This window comes from Littorina saxatilis, linkage group LG4 (assembly GCF_037325665.1).
Source record: "Littorina saxatilis isolate snail1 linkage group LG4, US_GU_Lsax_2.0, whole genome shotgun sequence".
Classification (NCBI taxonomy): domain Eukaryota; kingdom Metazoa; phylum Mollusca; class Gastropoda; order Littorinimorpha; family Littorinidae; genus Littorina; species Littorina saxatilis.
This window is the reverse complement of record NC_090248.1, coordinates 39,426,575-39,446,352: the sequence shown is the minus strand read 5'-3', so window position 1 is coordinate 39,446,352 and position 19,778 is coordinate 39,426,575. Positions and strand designations below refer to the sequence as shown.

The 19,778-nt window shown below is 42.7% G+C and overlaps 1 protein-coding gene and 1 long non-coding RNA gene across 2 annotated transcripts; both read right to left on the bottom strand.

Annotated features, from left to right (window-relative positions):
* Positions 1–985: 985 nt before the first annotated feature.
* On the bottom strand, positions 986–19,450 carry LOC138965585 (uncharacterized). The gene is made up of 5 exons (XM_070337768.1): positions 19,126–19,450; positions 10,200–10,608; positions 7,811–7,830; positions 6,609–6,735; positions 986–4,694 (listed from the first exon to the last, which is right to left on the bottom strand). Exons 1-5 carry the CDS (start codon positions 19,372–19,374, stop codon positions 4,264–4,266), a joined length of 1,236 nt encoding a protein of 411 aa, XP_070193869.1. The 5' UTR covers positions 19,375–19,450; the 3' UTR covers positions 986–4,263.
* Positions 6,771–7,800, bottom strand: LOC138964720 (uncharacterized). The gene is made up of 2 exons (XR_011455191.1): positions 7,386–7,800; positions 6,771–7,202 (listed from the first exon to the last, which is right to left on the bottom strand). It is a non-coding gene; the product is annotated as an uncharacterized lncRNA (long non-coding RNA).
* Positions 19,451–19,778: the final 328 nt, after the last annotated feature.

The window sequence follows — 19,778 nt, the reverse complement described above, 5'->3', positions numbered from 1 at the left end:
CAAAAGCGACAGTTCGATCAGTTACTAACCAAAAAAAACGTGCTCGAGTCATTTGGCGAAGGTGGCGAGCTTTCAAACCATCACGACTGAATAACTCATATTACATCTTTTCATCACGCTTTTTTTCGCACGAGTAGCATGGTGCAGTGGTTACGGATTCGGAAATTCGATCCGGCGCTCCGGGTTCAAGTGCCGCTGGGAGCAAAAGTGTTTAAAAAAAATAAAAAATTATTGATCTTTTTCTTTATAGGCATTCGCTGCAACAACCGGTTTTTACATTTAGTCAAGTTTTGACTAAATGTTTTAACGTAGAGGGGGGAATCGAGACGAGGGTCGTGGTGCATGTGCGTGTGTGTGTGTGTGTGTGTGTGTGTAGAGCGATTCAGACTAAACTACTGGACCGATCTTTATGAAATTTGACATGTGAGTTTCTGGGTATGATATCCTCAGACGTTTTTTTCATTTTTTTGATAAATGTCTTTGATGACGTCATATCCGGCTTTTCGTGAAAGTTGTGGCGGCACTGTCACGCCCTCATTTTTCAACCAAACTGGTTGAAATTTTGGTCGGGTAATGTTCGACGAAGCCCGGACTTCGGTATTGCATTTCAGCGTGGTGGCTTAAAAATTAAATAATGACTTTGGTCATTAAAAATCTGAAAATTGTAAAAAAACAAAAAAATTTATAAAACGATCCAAATTTACGTTTATCTTAATTCTCCATCATTTGCTGATTCCAAAAACATATAAATATGTTATATTTGGATGAAAAACAAGCTCTGAAAATTAAATATATAAAAATTATTATCAAAATTTCTTTTTCGAAATCAATTTAAAAACACTTTCATCTTATTCCTTGTCGGTTCCTGATTCCAAAAACATATAGATATGATATGTTTGGATTAAAAACGCGCTCAGAAAGTTAAAACGAAGAGAGGTACAGAAAAGCGTGCTATCCTTCTCAGCGCAACGAATACCCCGCTCTTCTTGTCAATTTCACTGCCTTTGCCATGAGCGGTGGACTGACGATGCTACGAGTATACGGTCTTGCTGAAAAATGGCATTGCGTTCAGTTTCATTCTGTGAGTTCGACAGCTACTTGACTAAATATTGTATTTTCGCCTTACGCGACTTGTTTAATTTCGTAAAGAAACTGTCCTATGCTTTCACAAAAAATCCAATCTTGACTTTAATATAAAAAGCAGGAAAAAAGAACAGAAAAAAAGATCAATAAAGACGGATGCTCCCCGATAACAACAAAAGAAAAAAGAAAAAAAAAAGAGGCAAAAAAGAAAGGGTTGAAGCTGCCTGCATGCAACTGAGATAAAACAGGGTATGTCATTATGGAACAACGGAGATATGAATACAGTTTTGAAAGTATTGTTGTATGCTGATGATGTTACATTGTTTTTGCAAGATGAACATGACATGTTCCAAGCCCTGGCTTTGATTGGTAAATTTTCAGAAATATCAGGTTTGAACATAAATCACCAAAAATCCAAACTAATGTGGTTTGGGTCGCGGAAGAATTGTAGGAATGAGTGTTGCGGTTTTGCATGTACAGACAAAATGAAAATTCTAGGTGTATATTTCTGTAATTATATGCGTGCGTCAAAAGTGAAAGAGAATTGGGAAGAGAGAGTGAATGTTGCAAAAAGGCTCATCTGCGTGTGGGAGAAAAGGAATTTGAGCATTATTGGTAAAGTCTGTGTATTCAAAACGTTTATTCTGCCACATTTTGTCTATATAATGCAGGCGCTGATTGTACCAGACGACGTTCTAACTGAAATTAATAGGTTAATGTTTCGCTTCGTGTGGCGCAAAAAAGACTGCAACAGAAAAGCATTTGAAAAGGTGAAAAGAACTGTTTTATGTAACGAAGTAAAGCAAGGTGGATTAAATATGATTGATTTGCGTCAGATGCAGTGTTCCTTTTTGTTAAGCTGGGTTGTGAACCTAACTCTGTCTAATGAAGACCAGAAATGGTCATGGCTCCCAAAAGCACTGTTTTTCCGTTTTGGGAGTCGCTTTGAGTGTTTTTTTGCGAACATTAATAGCAAACCATTTAAAGGATTGGACAGTATTAAATCGGAATTTTGGTACGCTGTGTTGAAGGCATGGCTTGATAACAATCAAGTCGATAATAATGATAACTCTGTTTCCGGTTTGTTGTGGAACAACAAAGATATAATGTGACAAGGAAACCCACTCTTTTTTGCGGATTGGATTCAAAGTGGTATAATGTATGTGAGCGATGTGTGTGAGAATGGACGTTTTTCTACCTATGAAGAAGTGTGTGAAAGAACTGGCTACACTGCAAATAGATTGCTTGAGTACAATGTTGTTCGAATAGCTGTACATCTCCTTTTAAGAAATGTCGATATAAACGATGTAAATTGTTCAGTGAGTGTGACATTCCGACCTTCTGTGGGAAAAAAGTTAAATCAGTAAAAGAAATTCGAAAGATTCTGGTAGGAAAACAATACAGCCAACCCTGTTCAGAAGGATTTTGGAGAAGAAAATTAGGATTTGAAATTGACGAAAAGAATTGGAACTTAGCAGCCACTGTCACTAGTGAAGTTCGATTACGTGTACTGCATTGGAAAATATTGCAAAACATTTATCCAACTAATATTTTATTGTGTAAAATGAAAGTGAAGGCTGATAAAAACTGTACATATTGTAAGGATGAACTTGATGTATTGGAGCATTTTTTCTTTGAGTGCCCAACAGTGCTCAGGTTTTGGAAATATATTGAAATGTACATTTTAGTAAACATTGGTGAAAGAATTAGGTTGAATGTTACAGATGTGCTTTTTGGTATAAAAAGTAACAGCAAAAATATGAAGAAGATTAATCACATTATTTTAATCGCAAAGATGTGCGTAAGCATTTTTAAAAAAACCGATTCACGATTAACACTGGAAATTATTTTTGGAAATCATGTTGTTTTGAGATTTCGTTAGTCTGAAGTTTTATTAATTAAAAACAAATTATTGTTTATTTTCTTTGATATAATGTAAAGACAGCCATACGTACATTATGATGCGAATATTGTTTAAAAAAAAAGATCAATATATGACATATGATCATTTTGATGGTACACATGTTGACACGTATATTTTTTTTCACTTATGACTATTTTTAGTCCTTTTGTATAATGTACAAGTTTTTCTGAACCGCATGTAAATGAGAGAGTGTGTGTGCAAACAGAAAATACAGTTACCATGTCAAGGAAAAAAAAAAAAAAAAAAAACTGAGATAAAACAAAAAGGAGAAAAAAAGTTCAGCATAATCATCTATTTTTCTCCCTAACATTCAGGTCAACAAAGTCATTGTCATAGCTAGGCAGTCATTCGATTCCAAGACAATCACCACAGGTTTGAACCGACCCTTTCGTTTAACCATTCAAAAAACAACAGCAATAACGCTGTATGTTCTACAGCGCGCTCGACTTAACGTTCGCCCTTTTGAACTCGCGATGAGACTTGTTTCTTCTGGTCGCCAAGCTTACCGTTAACAAACGCATGTACTAGTTGGGATTCCCCCAATTTTCGCGACCTTGACCGAATACTCTCGAAGTCAGCACTACGGCGTTCATGCATAGGGAACAGTTAGAAAGTTAACTTCGGGAGTTCCCACTTTCAAAAGAGGCCTCTACTTCCAGTGTTTCTGACTTCCAGTTCATGCATACGGGCCCAGTTTAGAGTGTGTGTTTCGCTCATATCATGGCACATAGAAAATAACTCCTCGCTGATGACTCGTGTGACATTGAATCCATGTCTCGACAATGCGCGAGACTGAATGACGGCAAAACCTCGAGTGGCTTCTTCTTTGTGTATGGGTTAAAGCTCCGATGATCTTTTAAGTGTATGACCGTTTATACCCCGCCATTCAGGCTGCCATACGCCGTATTCGGGGGAAGCATGCTGGGTATTTTCGTGTTTCTTTGACCCACCGAACTCTGACATGGATTACAGGATCTTTTCCGTGCGCATTGGGTCTTGTGCTTGCGTTTTCACACAAAGGGGGATAAGGCACTATCGGGTCTACACATAAGTTGACTTCGGAGATCGGAAAATCCCTTAACCCACCAGGCGCGGTCGGGATTCGAACCCACGACATTCCACTTGGGATGCCGGCGTCTTATCCACTAGACCATCGCGCCCGTCCCCCTCGAGTGACGACCTCATTTTCTTACGCTCTGTCTCGAAATGGGTATCATGCATATAGAGAGCCATTGGCGAGGATGTAACCTATATTGCTACCACCGCCCTAGTGACTTCAGCTCTTGCAGGTAATGCAACAGTATCCTGACTTTCATGCGGTTGACACCAAAGCCGTAATGCTGTCCGTCGAAGCTGGTCACGTTGTCCGTCAAGGTGAAAGTGTTAAACACAGGCACTCCCCAGGGAGTCAGGAACTCCTCTACACGTCTGTTGAACTCCCTGGCCATGTTGACGTCGACAGCAGTCTGTGAAGTCCGCATCATGCCGAACTGGTGCACCGGGGCCCACACAAGCCTGGGCCACTGCAGACGCTTGGACTTCATAGCGGTCAGCAGGGGCTTGAGGAGACGCTTGGTGACAATATCCACGTTGAGCTTGTCGTGAAAACCTACCCCGAGAAAAACCAGGCTGCGAGTCTTGTTCTGCAAGGACAACACCGTCTTGTGGATGGATGTGTTCATAGTGCCTGCAAAGAGACATTGTGAACAGTGACTGTTTTGTGGTTATGGGGTCATGCTTTAGATGGCACCAGTAGATGTACCTGCAACATGACATTGTGAACAGTGACTGTTTTGTGGTTATGGGGTCATGCTTTAGATGGCACCAGTAGATGTACCTGCAACATGACATTGTGAACAGTGACTGTTTTGTGGTTATGGGGTCATGCTTTGGATGGCACCAGTAGATGTACCTGCAACATGACATTGTGAACAGTGACTGTTTTGTGGTTATGGGGTCATGCTTTGGATGGCACCAGTAGATGTACCTGCAAAGAGATATTGTGAACAGTGACTGTTTTGTGGTTATGGGGTCATGCTTTGGATGGCACCAGAAGATGTACCTGCAACATGACATTGTGAACAGTGACTGTTTTGTGCGTATGGGGTCATGCTTTGGATGGCACCAGAAGATGTACCTGAAACATGAAATTGTGAACAGTGACTGGTTTGTGGTTACGGGGTCATGCTTTAAATGTCACGAGCAGAGGTGCTTGTAGAGAGACATTGTGTACAGTGACTGTTTTGTCGTTATTGGATCATGCTTTGTATAGCACAAGTTAAGGTGCCAGCAAAGAGGACCATGCTTTGCATAGCACGAGTAAATATGCACGCAGAAAGACACCGTGAATAGGAATCACATAATGTAAGGTCCCTGGTTGTGTGCGACGCTTATATCTCGAGATAGGTGTGACCACATTGCGTCCTTTCAGCTTTCTGCATCGCAGATCACACACGCACACACACACACACACACACACACACACACACACACACACACACACATACACACACACAAAGACTCTCTCGTCATTTTTCTCTGATCCAACTTGAACATTAGTGAGAACATGCCAGGGCAAAAACTAGTGATGCACGTGCTACAACAGGGTTTGGGCCATGAAATGTTTGGGCCATGAAACTTGTTATTTCTAAAATGAAACACTGACTAAATAATGCAACACCATGCCCCCATGACGAAACCGGAGCGACTTGGATAGGGAGAGGGCAATTGGATGGCTACACGATGTTGTTGCTGCCAGGCAAGTGGCTCAGAGTGTTACAGTGTCTCACTCCCACATCATCAAACTAAGGCAGAGCTTCCAGCAATTGGAAGAGCGCAGTAACGACAATGTTATGGAAGGCCAACAGTCACCCCAACAATGGAGGATCGTTTCATTTAAATGAAGGCCATGCAGCAAAGAATGGTTACTGCAAACGGCAGCCGGCATCCGCCACGACCTCCCATCATCACTTGTGTAAGTGATCAATCATTTCGAAACTGCTTACATGCCATTAACTTTGGTGCAAGACGTCCAGTCTCCGGAACAAGACTGACTGCTAACAACCGAGCTGCCCACAGAGCCTGATGCACTCATCATGTGAGGTGCTAATCATCAACGGTAGGCTCAGTTCCTGTTTACAGATGGGTCCCGCTTCTTCTTAGATCCTCCTGATGGACGCAAAAGAGTCTGGAGGTGTCGTAGAGAGCGCTTTGCAGATGGCGCTGTTCTAGAACAAGATCGTTTGATCGGACCTCTGTGGCGGTCTGGGAAGGATCATCTCAAGTCGTAGGAAATCTCACTAGTGACTACCATGTAGTGGGCAGATAGACTTGTGATCGCAGTCGGGGTGAGACTTTGCAGTTCTTCGTTGTAATACACACTTCTATTGTAAATTTGAAATCAGGGGGTTGTCGAGAGTAACCTCTAGTTTTGTTTTTGCTGCCGTGTTTGAAATAAAATTCAGACAGTCCTTAATTGGTTCTTCAATAAAACGTAATGAAACAATTAAATCGTTCAACCTTGTCATTTCTATTCGGCATGCATTTGAAAAAGTGGTCCATAACTTTTTTGGAAGGGTATATATATATCTAGAGGTCTTACCTGAATACAGATATCGCAGACGTAGGGTAACGGTGCCGTTGCAGACCCGAGTATTCTGATCCAACCACAGTCGACACACTTTTTCCGTGAACATGTAGATACCCGAGTGTGACGTCTGCTTCTCGTTCTAGGGCTGATCAGTGTTTAACAGAGACAAGTGCAAAGAAGTAATAAGAAATTTAATAATTCTGTACTTTCAAAAACATGCACATGATCATTCTTGCAGACATCAATCCCTTTCTCTTAGAATCTTCAAATGAAAGTTTTATAGATTATGATTTCGCTGATGTGATTTCACACACACGTAACAACATTGTCTTTCTTCTTCTTGTTGCGTAGACGTTTGATATCGAAGCGCGGAACGTACTTCTTCTTCTCGTTGCAAATGTATTTCGGTTTACACAAATGAAGATATGAAGGTGTGTTAATGTTCACAAAATATAAAGTAGACTACTCATCATGATAAACTCGATCTGGGTGACACTTGGGGACGTTGGTGGTTCCTTCCGTGGTTACCGCTGACGTTGCCCTTCCCACAGTGTTCACACGACATCATTTACACAAGCATTGTACACCCCTGTACACTTGCACCTTCTGCAACACACACGTGCAATATCTGTTATTATCAAGTATGATTTCCATCGATATCATTCAATTTGTTTCTCTAAAACAAACACAGAAACAAGAGTTCACAGACTGACACAAACACATGGAAAATGAACAATACCTGTGTTTTCCTGTGAATCAATAATGTTAAAATGTATTAGCGTGTTTTACCTTCGGTTAGTGGACCTTTGGAGATCGCAAAAATGTGGAAATCCGTCCACGGAAGGTGAAACATATGCTAGTGCAATCTATGTGGCTTCGTTGATTGCTGCCATCTTGGAGTCAATGAAACGGTCAGAGCATTGCATCCTAGCAACCTCAACTGAATATATGTACAGTTCATATTCACGAATTAATATACCAGTGCACGCTGTTTCCTTTTGCTCTCTTCTTTAAATTTCTTTCCATGAAGATAAACAAATTCTTGTCTTGTACGCTGCACTAGTTTTGGACTAATGGCGCGAGCGTTGACGTCATATGTATCCAGTGTCGTCATGACGTAGTCTCGGTCATTTAACCTCGTTTTGTGTACGCAACTAGTGAAGTCTCGATTAATATGAGAGAGGGAGTCGATACACGAATTCCATTCGTCACACCGAGCACCTGGATCGTAGTTCTAGAAATCAGAAAGAAAACTTTAGAAACAATCCAAGTGTTCTAATTCTGCTAAAACAAAAAGTATTCTGTGAAAGTGAAAGCATCACCATGCTCGGATGCTTTATCTAAACCCCTGAATGAGAGATGAGAGACAAGGCAAGACAAGACAAGGCAAAACCTTTATTATGGAGGGTAATAGGTAGCAAGAATATATGCTTTTTTTTAATTTTTTACATCCAACCCTCGCCCTAAGACAGAATCAACTACAACAGAAAAAAATATAATCAAAGAACTATTAGAGAAAACTTGACATATTATAACTGTATATACAGATACAAATATTAAAACAACTTTACAGCCTTTTCACTAAATTTCCAGTACACATTTGTTTGTTTGTTTGTTTGTTTAACGCCCAGCCGACCACGAAGGGCCATATCAGGGCGGTGCTGCTTTGACATATAACGTGCGCCACACACAAGACAGAAGTCGCAGCACAGGCTTCATGTCTCACCCAGTCACATTATTCTGACACCGGACCAACCAGTCCTAGCACTAACCCCATAATGCCAGACGCCAGGCGGAGCAGCCACTAGATAGCCAATTTTAAAGTCTTAGGTATGACCCGGCCGGGGTTCGAACCCACGACCTCCCGATCACGGGGCGGACGCCTTACCACTAGGCCAACCGTGCCGGTCAGTACACATTCATCACTTGTCATTTTGCATTGTGTGTGACATGTAATATTCTTTGAAGCTGTGTGTGTGTGTTTGTTTTATGTTTAAAACAAATTGGCAGTGAGTTCCTCAGGACCGCACCTGAATAAAGAAGGCTTGATTTGAAAAGGTCAATACGTGAGGTCGGTTTTATGATTTTCAGTCTGTTCTGGTTCAAAATACAATTATCACGTAATGTCTCCGGTGCATTTCTTGACATGACTTTGTGCATCACAACACCTTTATTATACTGATTAATTGAATAAATGTTAATCGGCGAACGGTTTTCTTCATCCGCTCTCCTTCGTCAAGAGTTCCGACTTCCGTTCCTCGTCATGTGTTATTCAGTCCTGGTGGGCACGCATTCGTCGAAGCAGATAAAACCGTTAGATTCAGGAATTCAAACTTGCAGTCTACCAAACGCATGCACATTCCGTGCTATACTGGGGTAAAACACATTACACAGCTGCAACGCACTGTCCATTTCAGAATGTGTACCGTCTCGGAAGACTGCCCAACAAAGTATTTAGATTTGAAAAACAGAACGCTCAAATATTAATTCTAAGGTATTCCTCGTGTGTTTTGTCTTGCCGAACTCTGGGTTCATTGGGTAAATTCAGTCCTGGCTAGTGTGTGAAATGCGAACATTACTGGCGTATGGTAACATTATCACAACCCCCTACCGTACTGCATAGCTCAAGACGCGATAAGAGTCAATATTTTGTTTTTGATTTATTTATTTTACCCCTTTGAATAATTTGACAGATTCGTGCATGTGTTGAGAGAGAGAGGGGTTGAGGTCAAAGAATACTTGTTCTTTCGTGGGAATTTTCGCGTTCACAAACAATTGCTCGGTCAGGGATTACTTAATTTCTTTTCAAAATGTTTGTCCTCATAAAGTGTAAATGTGCGGGAAAAGAAAAGTCTTAGTTTTAGGTATATATTGCGACCTCTTCTCTTCAAAGACTCCATTATCGTGTAGTCATTATGTTGACAACACTAATGTGACCAGTAGTATGTACTAGTTGAATGTGTATGGGATTGTTGCTCGAACATCTAGACGTACGCTACTATTACTTGAGTTGATGGGGTCTATGTCGACCAAAAGAGTGGGATTCCCTGTAGGTGGAGTTCCTGTAGATGGAGTTCCTGTATACAGGGATTACCACAGGGTGTAGTTCCTGTACAGTTTCGCTAATATCGCTGAAAGTCACGTGATGCTTAGCAACATCAGTAGAATTTGATGTTTTTCTGTCTTTTTTGATATTTCTTAGAAATTCGAGTATGGTTTGCAAGTTTTATTGAAGAACTCCACCCTGTCCCCTACAGGGATTCCACCTACAGGGAATCCCACTCTTTTGGTCGACATAGACCCCATCATCATTACTTGACCTAATTCTAGGCAACCGCGCACGGTGCATACTGAAAGCGATCGCATGTCTGTCCGTGTCATGGACACCTTGATGGAGGCGCTCTGCGTACATCAAAATAAGGTAAGTGGTAGCTCAGAAATGCGGCAATCTTTACAAATTGACACAGACTTAAGTACTGACACCTCGATCTCAAACTTAGGAACAACCATCAACGGCAAAACCTAGAACAATATACTGAGCACCTTTTCATTTTATTCATCAAACTTATTTCTGGTTACTTAGCACATATAATTTGAACTTACCCTGCGGCATTTTGGAGGCGAAAGCTCCAGTGACGTCATTACCCCTAGCCGCCAACAGTAATGCCGTGTAGACATGTCTGATGAAGGAATCTCCGATAAAATATAAGGTAGACGGCTCCAGCAGACGACAAATATCCTCCACCGACCAGTTCTGGGGTTTACACACAGGGTCCACGGGCAACCAATCAGAATACTCCGCGTGGACGGGAATGCGCAAGTCGAAGCAATTGGAGCATGCGCACTCCGCCGGGAGCTTGTTGACGCAGTGGTTTTCATAGCAACACGGCGTATTACCCTCAGAATCGCACAAGGCTCGGATCCACTTGTTTTTTACGCTGATACTGATGTTGCCACATTGTTTGTCTGTCCGCTGTACGCCTTTGGGAAGATGGTGTTCCTCCTCTCTCACCTGTGATAGCAAGGTTTCACACACCGTTAAGAGGCCCGAGTCACACCAAACGATACCAACTTTTACTGACTACTAGTAACAGCCTTAAAGCTACTGAATAGACAGCAACAAAGCTTAGGGTTAGTGTGGCACGCAACGAACACACACACACACACACACACACACACACACACACACACATACACACATTTCCCGCACAGACAGCGACATATTCCTAATAACTTTCAGCTTGGGAAAAAACGAGAAGCGATTACGCCCCTTTGTTTAAAAACATGATACATTTGGCGCGGTCCCAATATAGGTCATTAGTTACCTGGGAGGACATTAAGCCCCAAAGACAAACATGAAACAACAAAATTTGGCGCGACTGTGACAACTCTTTTCTTAATTCTTGTCTAAAAGTTGCTTTTTTGCACGTGTTTTGTAACCAGAAGTTTGAGGTCCCCCTACAAATTGGAAAGCCGAGACTAGTAATGGCGGCCACCATGCGTTAAGTCCCCAACCAAGAATTGAATAGCGCATGACGGGCGCAGTGGTCGTGAGTTTGAATCCCGGTCGCTGCCGCCTGGTGGGTTAAGGGTGGAGATTTTTCCGATCTCCCAGGTCAACTTATGTGCAGACCTGCTAGTGACTTATCCCCCTTCGTGTGTACACGCAAGCACAAGACCAAGTGCGCACGGAAAAGATCATGTAATCCATGTCAGAGTTCGGTGGGTTATAGAAACACGAAAATACCCAGCTTGCCTCCCCCGAAATCGGCGTATGCTGCCTGAAGGGCGGGGTACAAACGGCCATACACGTACAATCCACTCGTGCTAAAAACATGAGTGAACGTGGGAGTCTAAGCCCATGAACGAAGAAGAAGAAGAAGAAGAAGAAGAAGAAGAAGAAGAAGAAGAAGAAGAAGAAGAAGAGGAAGAGGAGGAGGAGGAGGAGGAGGAAGAGGAGGAGGAGGAAGAGGAGGAGGAAGAGGAGGAGGAAGAGGAGGAAGAGGAAGAGGAGGATTACAAGGAGGAAGAGGAGGAAGAGGAGGAGGAAGATGAGGAAGAGGAGGAGGAGGAAGAGGAAGAAGAGGAAGAGCAAGAGGACGAGAAGGAAGAGGAGGAGCAGGAAGAGGAGGAGGAGGAAGAGGACAAGGAGGAGGAGGAGGAAGAGGAGGAAGAGGAGGAGGAAGAGGACAAGGAGGAGGAGGAGGAGGAGGAAGAGGAGGAGGAAGAGGAGGAGGACGAGGACGAGGAAGAAGAGGACGAGAAGGAAGAGGACGAGAAGGAAGAGGAGGAGGAGGAAGAGGAGGAAGAGGAGGAGGAAGAGGAGGAAGAGGAAGAGGAGGAAGAGGAAACGGAAGAGGAACAAGAACAAGAACAAGAACAAGAATTCCCACTCACAACACGGCCGTTTTCAATTTGAGTAACTCAGCGCTAAAATTTTTATTTACAGGTCTTCCTGGTGTGTGGTCACATAATTACAAAACCCAACCTTGAACCGTATAACTCTTGGGGCGATAAGAGACATTTTTATGCTAGACTATCATCGCCATCTTTCATGATAATATGTATAAGATGTTTGGTAGCTTGTTGGCAGACCAGCTTTTTTGTTGGTCCAAGGGGACCATATCGTCTTTTGTTTCATCTTTATCGACCAAGGCCGAAGGCCGCGATTGATAAATATGAGACAAAAGGCGATATGCTCCCCGAGGACCAACAACAAAGTGCTGGTCTGACAACAAGCTACCAAACATCGTTTTTGTCATCATTTTCATTTGGTTGTGCATCAAAATGCACAATAACCCACAGGGAGACGATTTTTTAGAATCCAACTCCGGGCCACAAAGCATCGTCACAGTAGCACGAGATAACATGTCAAACTTGTATGTGACGTCAAACGTAGCTTGTTGACGCTTTTCTTCCAGTCTGAAAATGTACAGAGCTGCGATCATACCTGTGAATTCAGTAAGTGTTGAGCATATTTTCTTTTCTTTTAAGTGTTTATGACTTTTCGTTGTGGATTTTGCGATTACAGAGATAAGTTGCAAATTGACCATGAGTCGCCGCGGTAATTATCAACATTGATTGGGTCTTTGAGAGTGAATGCTTACAATCGTTGTCCTCGGAAACACAAATCCAAAGCCACGATGGTTCCACACATCAAACAATCAGCCTGATTGGCTTTTACTTTGACAATCCACGTTTCACATGAAAGCTCAAACCCATTCACCACCTCGAGTTATTGCATGGCACGGGGGATAACCGGTCAAAGGCCGAACAGAAGCCGAAGGCCGCTCATGACACGTGTGAAGGCAAGTTTTGTCTGTTTTCTAGGTATTGTTTGATTTATGTGGGGATTTAAGGTAAGCTACTGATTCAGCGATGACTAAATTTGTTTCTCGATGCATAAAAAGTCAGGGAGCGATTGATATTTGCCCGTAAATAGCCTTCAAAGCTGAAAATGTCCGCGATCGAGCACCGGAAATGGCTGTTCGATGGGTTTTGCAAGTAGAAATGTGCTTTATTTCACCAAATCAGCTCGTATTTGGTGTGGGTAAGGGATTCTAGAGGACGAAGGAGTCATAAGAGGTGCAAAGAAGTGCTATTTGGGAGTAGAATAAATCTTCCGAGACAGTAGACAAGAGAAGGTCATATTTGAGAGATGCACGTAGGCCGATTGTCTTTCCGACAAGCGAATGATACAGCAGATTAACCATTCGTTCTCTAGTTTTTACGAATGAGTTTTTTAATTAAAACAATCACGAGAACTCTCTCGCTTAGCCTAATGGCTGTTCGATGGGTTTCGCAAGTAGAAATGTGCTTTATTTCACCAAATCAGCTCGTATTTGACATCGGTTTGGTATCTATATATATATATACGACTTGTGTCTGTGTGTCTGTGTGTGTGTCTGTGTATCTGTGTATTCGCCATGCACGGCCAAAGTTCTCGATGGATCTGCTTCAAATTTGGTGGGCTTATTCAGAGAGACCCCGGACACAACCTCATCGATGAGATATTTCAACACGTGCTCTCAGCGCGCAGCGCTGAACCGATTTTGGTTCCACCTCAGCTATTTTGGTTCCACCTCAGCTACCCGGGCCCCCATACCGACACACCAAAGCCAAAGTTCTCGGTGGATCTTTTTCAAATTTGGACACCGTATTCAGCTACACCCCGGACACAATATCATCGATGAGATATTTCAACACGTGCTCTCAGCGCGCAGCGCTGAACCGAATTTGGTTTTTGTGTTCATTTCACCATTATAAGTAACTCTTCCTTATCTTCTCATCTTCTCCATGTTTTCAGCGTTTACCTCCCTTCCTTCGTATGGTGCACTTTTGTATGAAGGGGGCATCTTCGGATATTCCCCGTTCTGTTACTATTTTTAGAAGGTCACCGCAGTGTCCAGAACGTAAATTGGACCCGTAAATTATCCTCACTGTAAAAGTGCAAAGGTCGAATCAATTTATAGCCACGCGAAAAATACACTGTCATCTATCTCTCTATAGATACGGCTTCTCTGTGTTTGTGTGTGTGTGTGTGTGTGTGTGTGTGTACGTGTGTGTGTGTGTGTGTGTGTGTGTGTGTGTGTGTGTGTGTGTGTCTCTATGTGAGGAACACCTGTGCATTGTTCAGTTCTGTTTGTGATGTGGTCTGGCGGCTTTTGTGTAATTTTGTGTACTGGCCTTCCTTTGAGAAGCCATAACAGTTCAAAAGGGCTTAGAGATAAGCTCTAACTTGCTCAGTCCTGTTTGAGTGGAGTTCGCCTCCAAAGGTGATTAACACGGTTACATTCGTCGACAAGGATGGGACTCGATATGGACAGGAATCAATCAATCAATCAATGAGTCTTATATCGCGCATATTCCGTGGGTACAGTTCTAGGCGCTCTGCAGTGATGCCGTGTGAGATGAAAGTTTATACGGCCAGTAGATTGCAGCCATTTCGGCGCATATTTACCTTTCACGGCCTATTATTCCAAGTCACACGGGTATAGGTAGACAATTATTAACTGTGCCTAAGCAATTTTGCCAGGAAAGACCCTTTTGTCAATCGTGGGATCTTTAACGTGCACACCCAATGTAGTGTACACGGGGAGAGGTTCGGACACCGGCATTATGGCCACTGAATCATTTTCGTGCTGTTCCCATTCCACGAATCTGGGAGGGACCTAAGCTTGGCGGGTCCATTGTTCGGACCCGGCGAAGCCGGCGTACGGCTCTAAGTACTTCTTCCCGGCGAAGCCGGCTACCCGGCGAAGCGGGTATTCATTCTAGTATATATATATTTTTTCTAATCCTACCGCGAACTGGATAGCAGACGCGGCACGACTGTTGCACCACACTTTGAAGTAATCCCACACTTTGAAGTAAATTACTTCAAAGTGTGGGGATCTGCCCCACACTTTGAAGTAAACTCAGTTTTTACTTCAAAGTGTGGGGGGATCTTCCCACACTTTGAAGTAACTTACTTCAAAGCGTGGGACTTTTGCATGCCTGTTTGAGCCTGATGATTTTGTCCAAAAAAATGGCAGTCTTTTGGATGAGTGAACAGAAAAAGTGAGCGAGCCAAGAAACATAATTAAGTGATGTTTGTTATCAGGCTTTTAAGCAATGTCCCATTGTTGAGTGTGACGAAAACTCGTGGTGACGATTTTAAAACATGTTGGGTCACGCATGGTCCAATCTTACATGGTCCAATCTTACATGGTCCAACCTTATATGGTCCAACCTTACATGGTCCAATCTTACATGGTCCAACCTTACATGGTCCAACCTTACATGGTCCAATCTTACATGGTCCAATCTTGCATGGTCCAATCTTACATGGTCCAACCTTACATGGTACAACATTACATGGTCCAATCTTACATGGTCCAACCTTACATGGTCCAACCTTGCATGGTCCAACCTTACATGGTCCAACCTTACATGGTCCAATCTTACATGGTCCTATATAACATGGTCCAACCTTACATGGTCCAACCTTACATGGTCCAATCTTACATGGTCCTTTATAACATGGTCCAACCTTACATGGTCCAACCTTACATGGTCCTATATAACATGGTCCAACCTTACATGGTCCAACCTTACATGGTCCAACCTTACATGGTCCAATCTTACATGGTCCAACCTTACATGGTCCAATCTTACATGTCCAACCTTACATGGTCCAACCTTACATGGTCCAATCTTACATGGTCCAACCTTACATGGTCCAATCTTACATGGTCCAATATTACATGGTCCAACCTTACATGGTCCAACCTTACATGGTCCAACCTGACATGGTCCAATCTTACATGGTCCAACCCTACATGGTCCAATCTTACATGGTCCAATCTTACATGGTCCCATATTACATGGTCCAACCTTACATGGTCCAATCTTACATGGTCCAATCTTACATGGTCCAATCTTACATGGTCCAATAATATATATATGGACCATGTAAGATTGGACCATGTAAGATTGGACCATGTAAGGTTGGACCATGTAAGATTGGACCATGTAAGATTGGACCATGCGTGACCCAACATGTTTTAAAATCGTCACCACGAGTTTTCGTCACACTCAACAATGGGACATTGCTTAAAGCCTGATAACAAACATCACTATGTTTCTTGGCTCGCTCACTTTTTCTGTTCACTCATCCAAAAGACTTTGCCATTTTTTTTGACAAAATCATCAGTCTCAAACAGGCGATGCAAAAGTCCCACGCTTTGAAGTAAGTTACTGAGTTTACTTCAAAGTGTGGGAAGATCCCCCCACACTTTGAAGCAAAAAATGGGTTCACAGTCGTGCCGCGTCTGCTATCCAGTTCGCAGTAGGATTAGAAAATATATATATATACTAGAGGAATACCCGCTTCGCCGGGTAGCCGGCTTCGCCGGGATGAAATACTTAGAGCCGTACGCCGGCTTTGCCGGGTCCGAACAATGGACCCGCCAAGCTTAGGTCCCTCCCAGATTCGTGGAATGGGAACAGCACGAAAATGATTCAGTGGCCATAATGCCATTCCTGACCATATCGAGTCCCATCCTTGTCGACGAATGTAACCGTGTTAATCACCTTTGGAGGCGAACTCCACTCAAACAGGATTGAGCAATTTAGAGCTTATCTCTAAGCCCTTTTGATCTGTTATGGCTTCTCAAAGGAAGGCCAGTACATACAAATACACAAAAGCCGCCAGACCACATCACAAACAGAACTGAACAATCCATAGGTGTTGCCCACATAGAGAGAGAGACACACACACACACACACACACACAAACACAGAGAAGCCGTATATATAGAGAGATAGATGACAGTGTATTTTTCGCGTGGCTATAAATTGATTCGACCTTTGCCCTTTTACAGTGAGGATAATTTACGGGTCCAATTTACGTTCTGGACACTGCGGTGACCTTCTAAAAATAGTAACAGAACGCCGGGAATATCCGAAGATGCCCCACTCATACTATAGTGCACCATACGAAGGAAGGGAGGTAAACGCTGAAAACCTGGAGAAGATAAGGAAGAGTTACTTATAATGGTGAAATGAACACAAAAACCAAAATCGGTTCAGCGCTGCGCGCTGAGAGCACGTGTTGAAATATCTCATCGATGATATTGTGTCCGGGGTGTAGCTGAATACGGTGTCCAAATTTGAAAAAGATCCACCGAGAACTTTGGCGTTGTGATGTGGTGTAGCGGCTTTGGTGTGTCGGTATGGGGGCCCGGGTAGCTGAGGTGGAACCAAAATCGGTTCAGCGCTGCGCGCTGAGAGCACGTGTTGAAATATCGACCAGGTTGTGTCCTGTCCCGGGTTTACCTGAATATGCCCACCAAATTTGAAGCAGATCCATCGAGAACTTTGGCCGTGCATCGCGAACTCACACACAGACACACACACAGACACACACACAGACACAAGTCGTATATATATATAGATACCAAACCGATGTCAAATACGAGCTGATTTGGTGAAATAAAGCACATTTCTACTTGCGAAACCCATCGAACAGCCATTAGGCTAAGCGAGAGAGTTCTCGTGATTGTTTTAATTAAAAAACTCATTCGTAAAAACTAGAGACTAGGTTTCTGGTCAAATCTGCTGTATCATTCGCTTGTCGGAAAGACAATCGGCCTACGCGCATCTCTCAAATATGACCTTCTCTTGTCTACTGTCTCGGAAGATTTATTCTACTCCCAAATAGCACTTCTTTGCACCTCTTATGACTCCTTCGTCCTCTAGAATCCCGTACCCACACCAAATACGAGCTGATTTGGTGAAATAAAGCACATTTCTACTTGCAAAACCCATCGAACAGCCATTTCCGGTGCTCGATCGCGGACATTTTCAGCTTTGAAGGCTATTTACGGGCAAATATCAATCGCTCCCTGACTTTTTATGCATCGAGAAACAAATTTAGTCATCGCTGAATCAGTAGCTTACCTTAAATCCCCACATAAATCAAACAATACCTAGAAAACAGACAAAACTTGCCTTCACACGTGTCATGAGCGGCCTTCGGCTTCTGTTCGGCCTTTGACCGGTTATCCCCCGTGCATGGGGAACATGAGATTTATTTACCAGGTGTTTGTGAATGAAAACTCGTGAAAATGATGACAATGGTCAATATTTTGTTAGCGACGACTGGCTAATTTAGAATTATTTATTTTTATTTTAGTACAACCACAGGCGGAAGGTATCGTCCACTGGACTACTACTATCACAGAAAGACTACAAGGTACGTCACTCACCTTCGAGTCTTCTGTGTTCTTGGAGTCGCTTCCTGGGGAAAAATATTGTTCAAGACGGTTTGCCTCTTCCTACAGTCTGTGTAAGGTCAAATAAATACAGTTGAATGATTGTTTGAACTATATGCACCTTTAGCTTTCAGCTTCCGTTCGCTGCAGGTTGTTTTTAACCATCATTTGGACGAATCTTTGTTTGCGAGCCGCCAATATCCACTTGGCGGCTAATTATGCAACCGCACCGAATATGCATACCAGCGCTCATTGGTTAATAACAGGATATTCGATGATTATTTTCATTGGTCGACTGAAACGTTTTCCTCATTTTGAATGAAGTGGCAAACGGTTCTTCACTAATACCGAAAGTGAAAACTCCCGTGGGTAGCTTCCCTTTACTGCACAATATTTACATATGTTTTAGACCAATGAGCGCTGGTATGCATATTCGGTGCGGATGCATAATTAGCCGCCAAGTGGATATTAGCGGCTCGCAAATGAAGATTCGTCCAAATGATGGTTAAAAACAACCTGCAGCGAACGGAAGCTGAAAACTAAAGGTGCATATTGTTCAAATAATCATTCAACTGTATTTATTTGACCTTACACAGACTGTAGAAAGAGGCAAACCGTCTTGAACAATATTTTTCCCCAGGAAGCGACTCCAAGAACACAGAAGACTCGAAGGTGAGTGACGTACCTTGGAGTCTTTCTGTGATAGTAGTTGTCCAGTGGACGATACCTTCCGCCTGTGGTACAACCAAGCAGTGACAAAGAATCGCACATACCCTTTTGTGAAAGTGGCTCATCTTTTGCACTTCCTCTGATGTCATTCTTTTTTGTTTCCAAATCCCTTTAGTCATGGTGTGCAGTACGTCATGACATTGTCCCGCTTGTAATGACGTGTTGGATGACGAATACCAAGGCATAGACAATGTTGCACTGAACCCATAACGCCCGTCGTAGATGAGCAGAATTCCAGCGGCTACAAGCATCAGCAAAACACAATGCTTCAGCGTTCCTAATCTGTTGGCCATTCTCCCTCAGTTCTCCGCGAATGTCTGCCCTGCAGCCTATGATAACAAAAAACAAGTCGCGTGAAGCGAAATTTGATTTAGTCAAGCTGTCAAACTCACAAAATGATACTGAACGTAGGGGAAGGGCTCCTAATATGGACCACCTTTTTATTATAGCTAATAACTAGCTTGTTTTAATAACAACAAGTATAATATTTTGCATGGCGGTTGTTCTTTATCTAGGGTACCCTCATGTTGAATTGCAGCTAGCAAGCTGTGCTAGAAACTCAGCAAAAATTAAATAAAGAAAAAGTTGCTAGTGGTCCATATTAGGAAATCAAGATATAAGGTGTAGTAAAAAGAAGATGATCGAAGATAAGTTCAGTGACTTTCATATTAATTGGGAAAATGTGTGTCCGAATTTT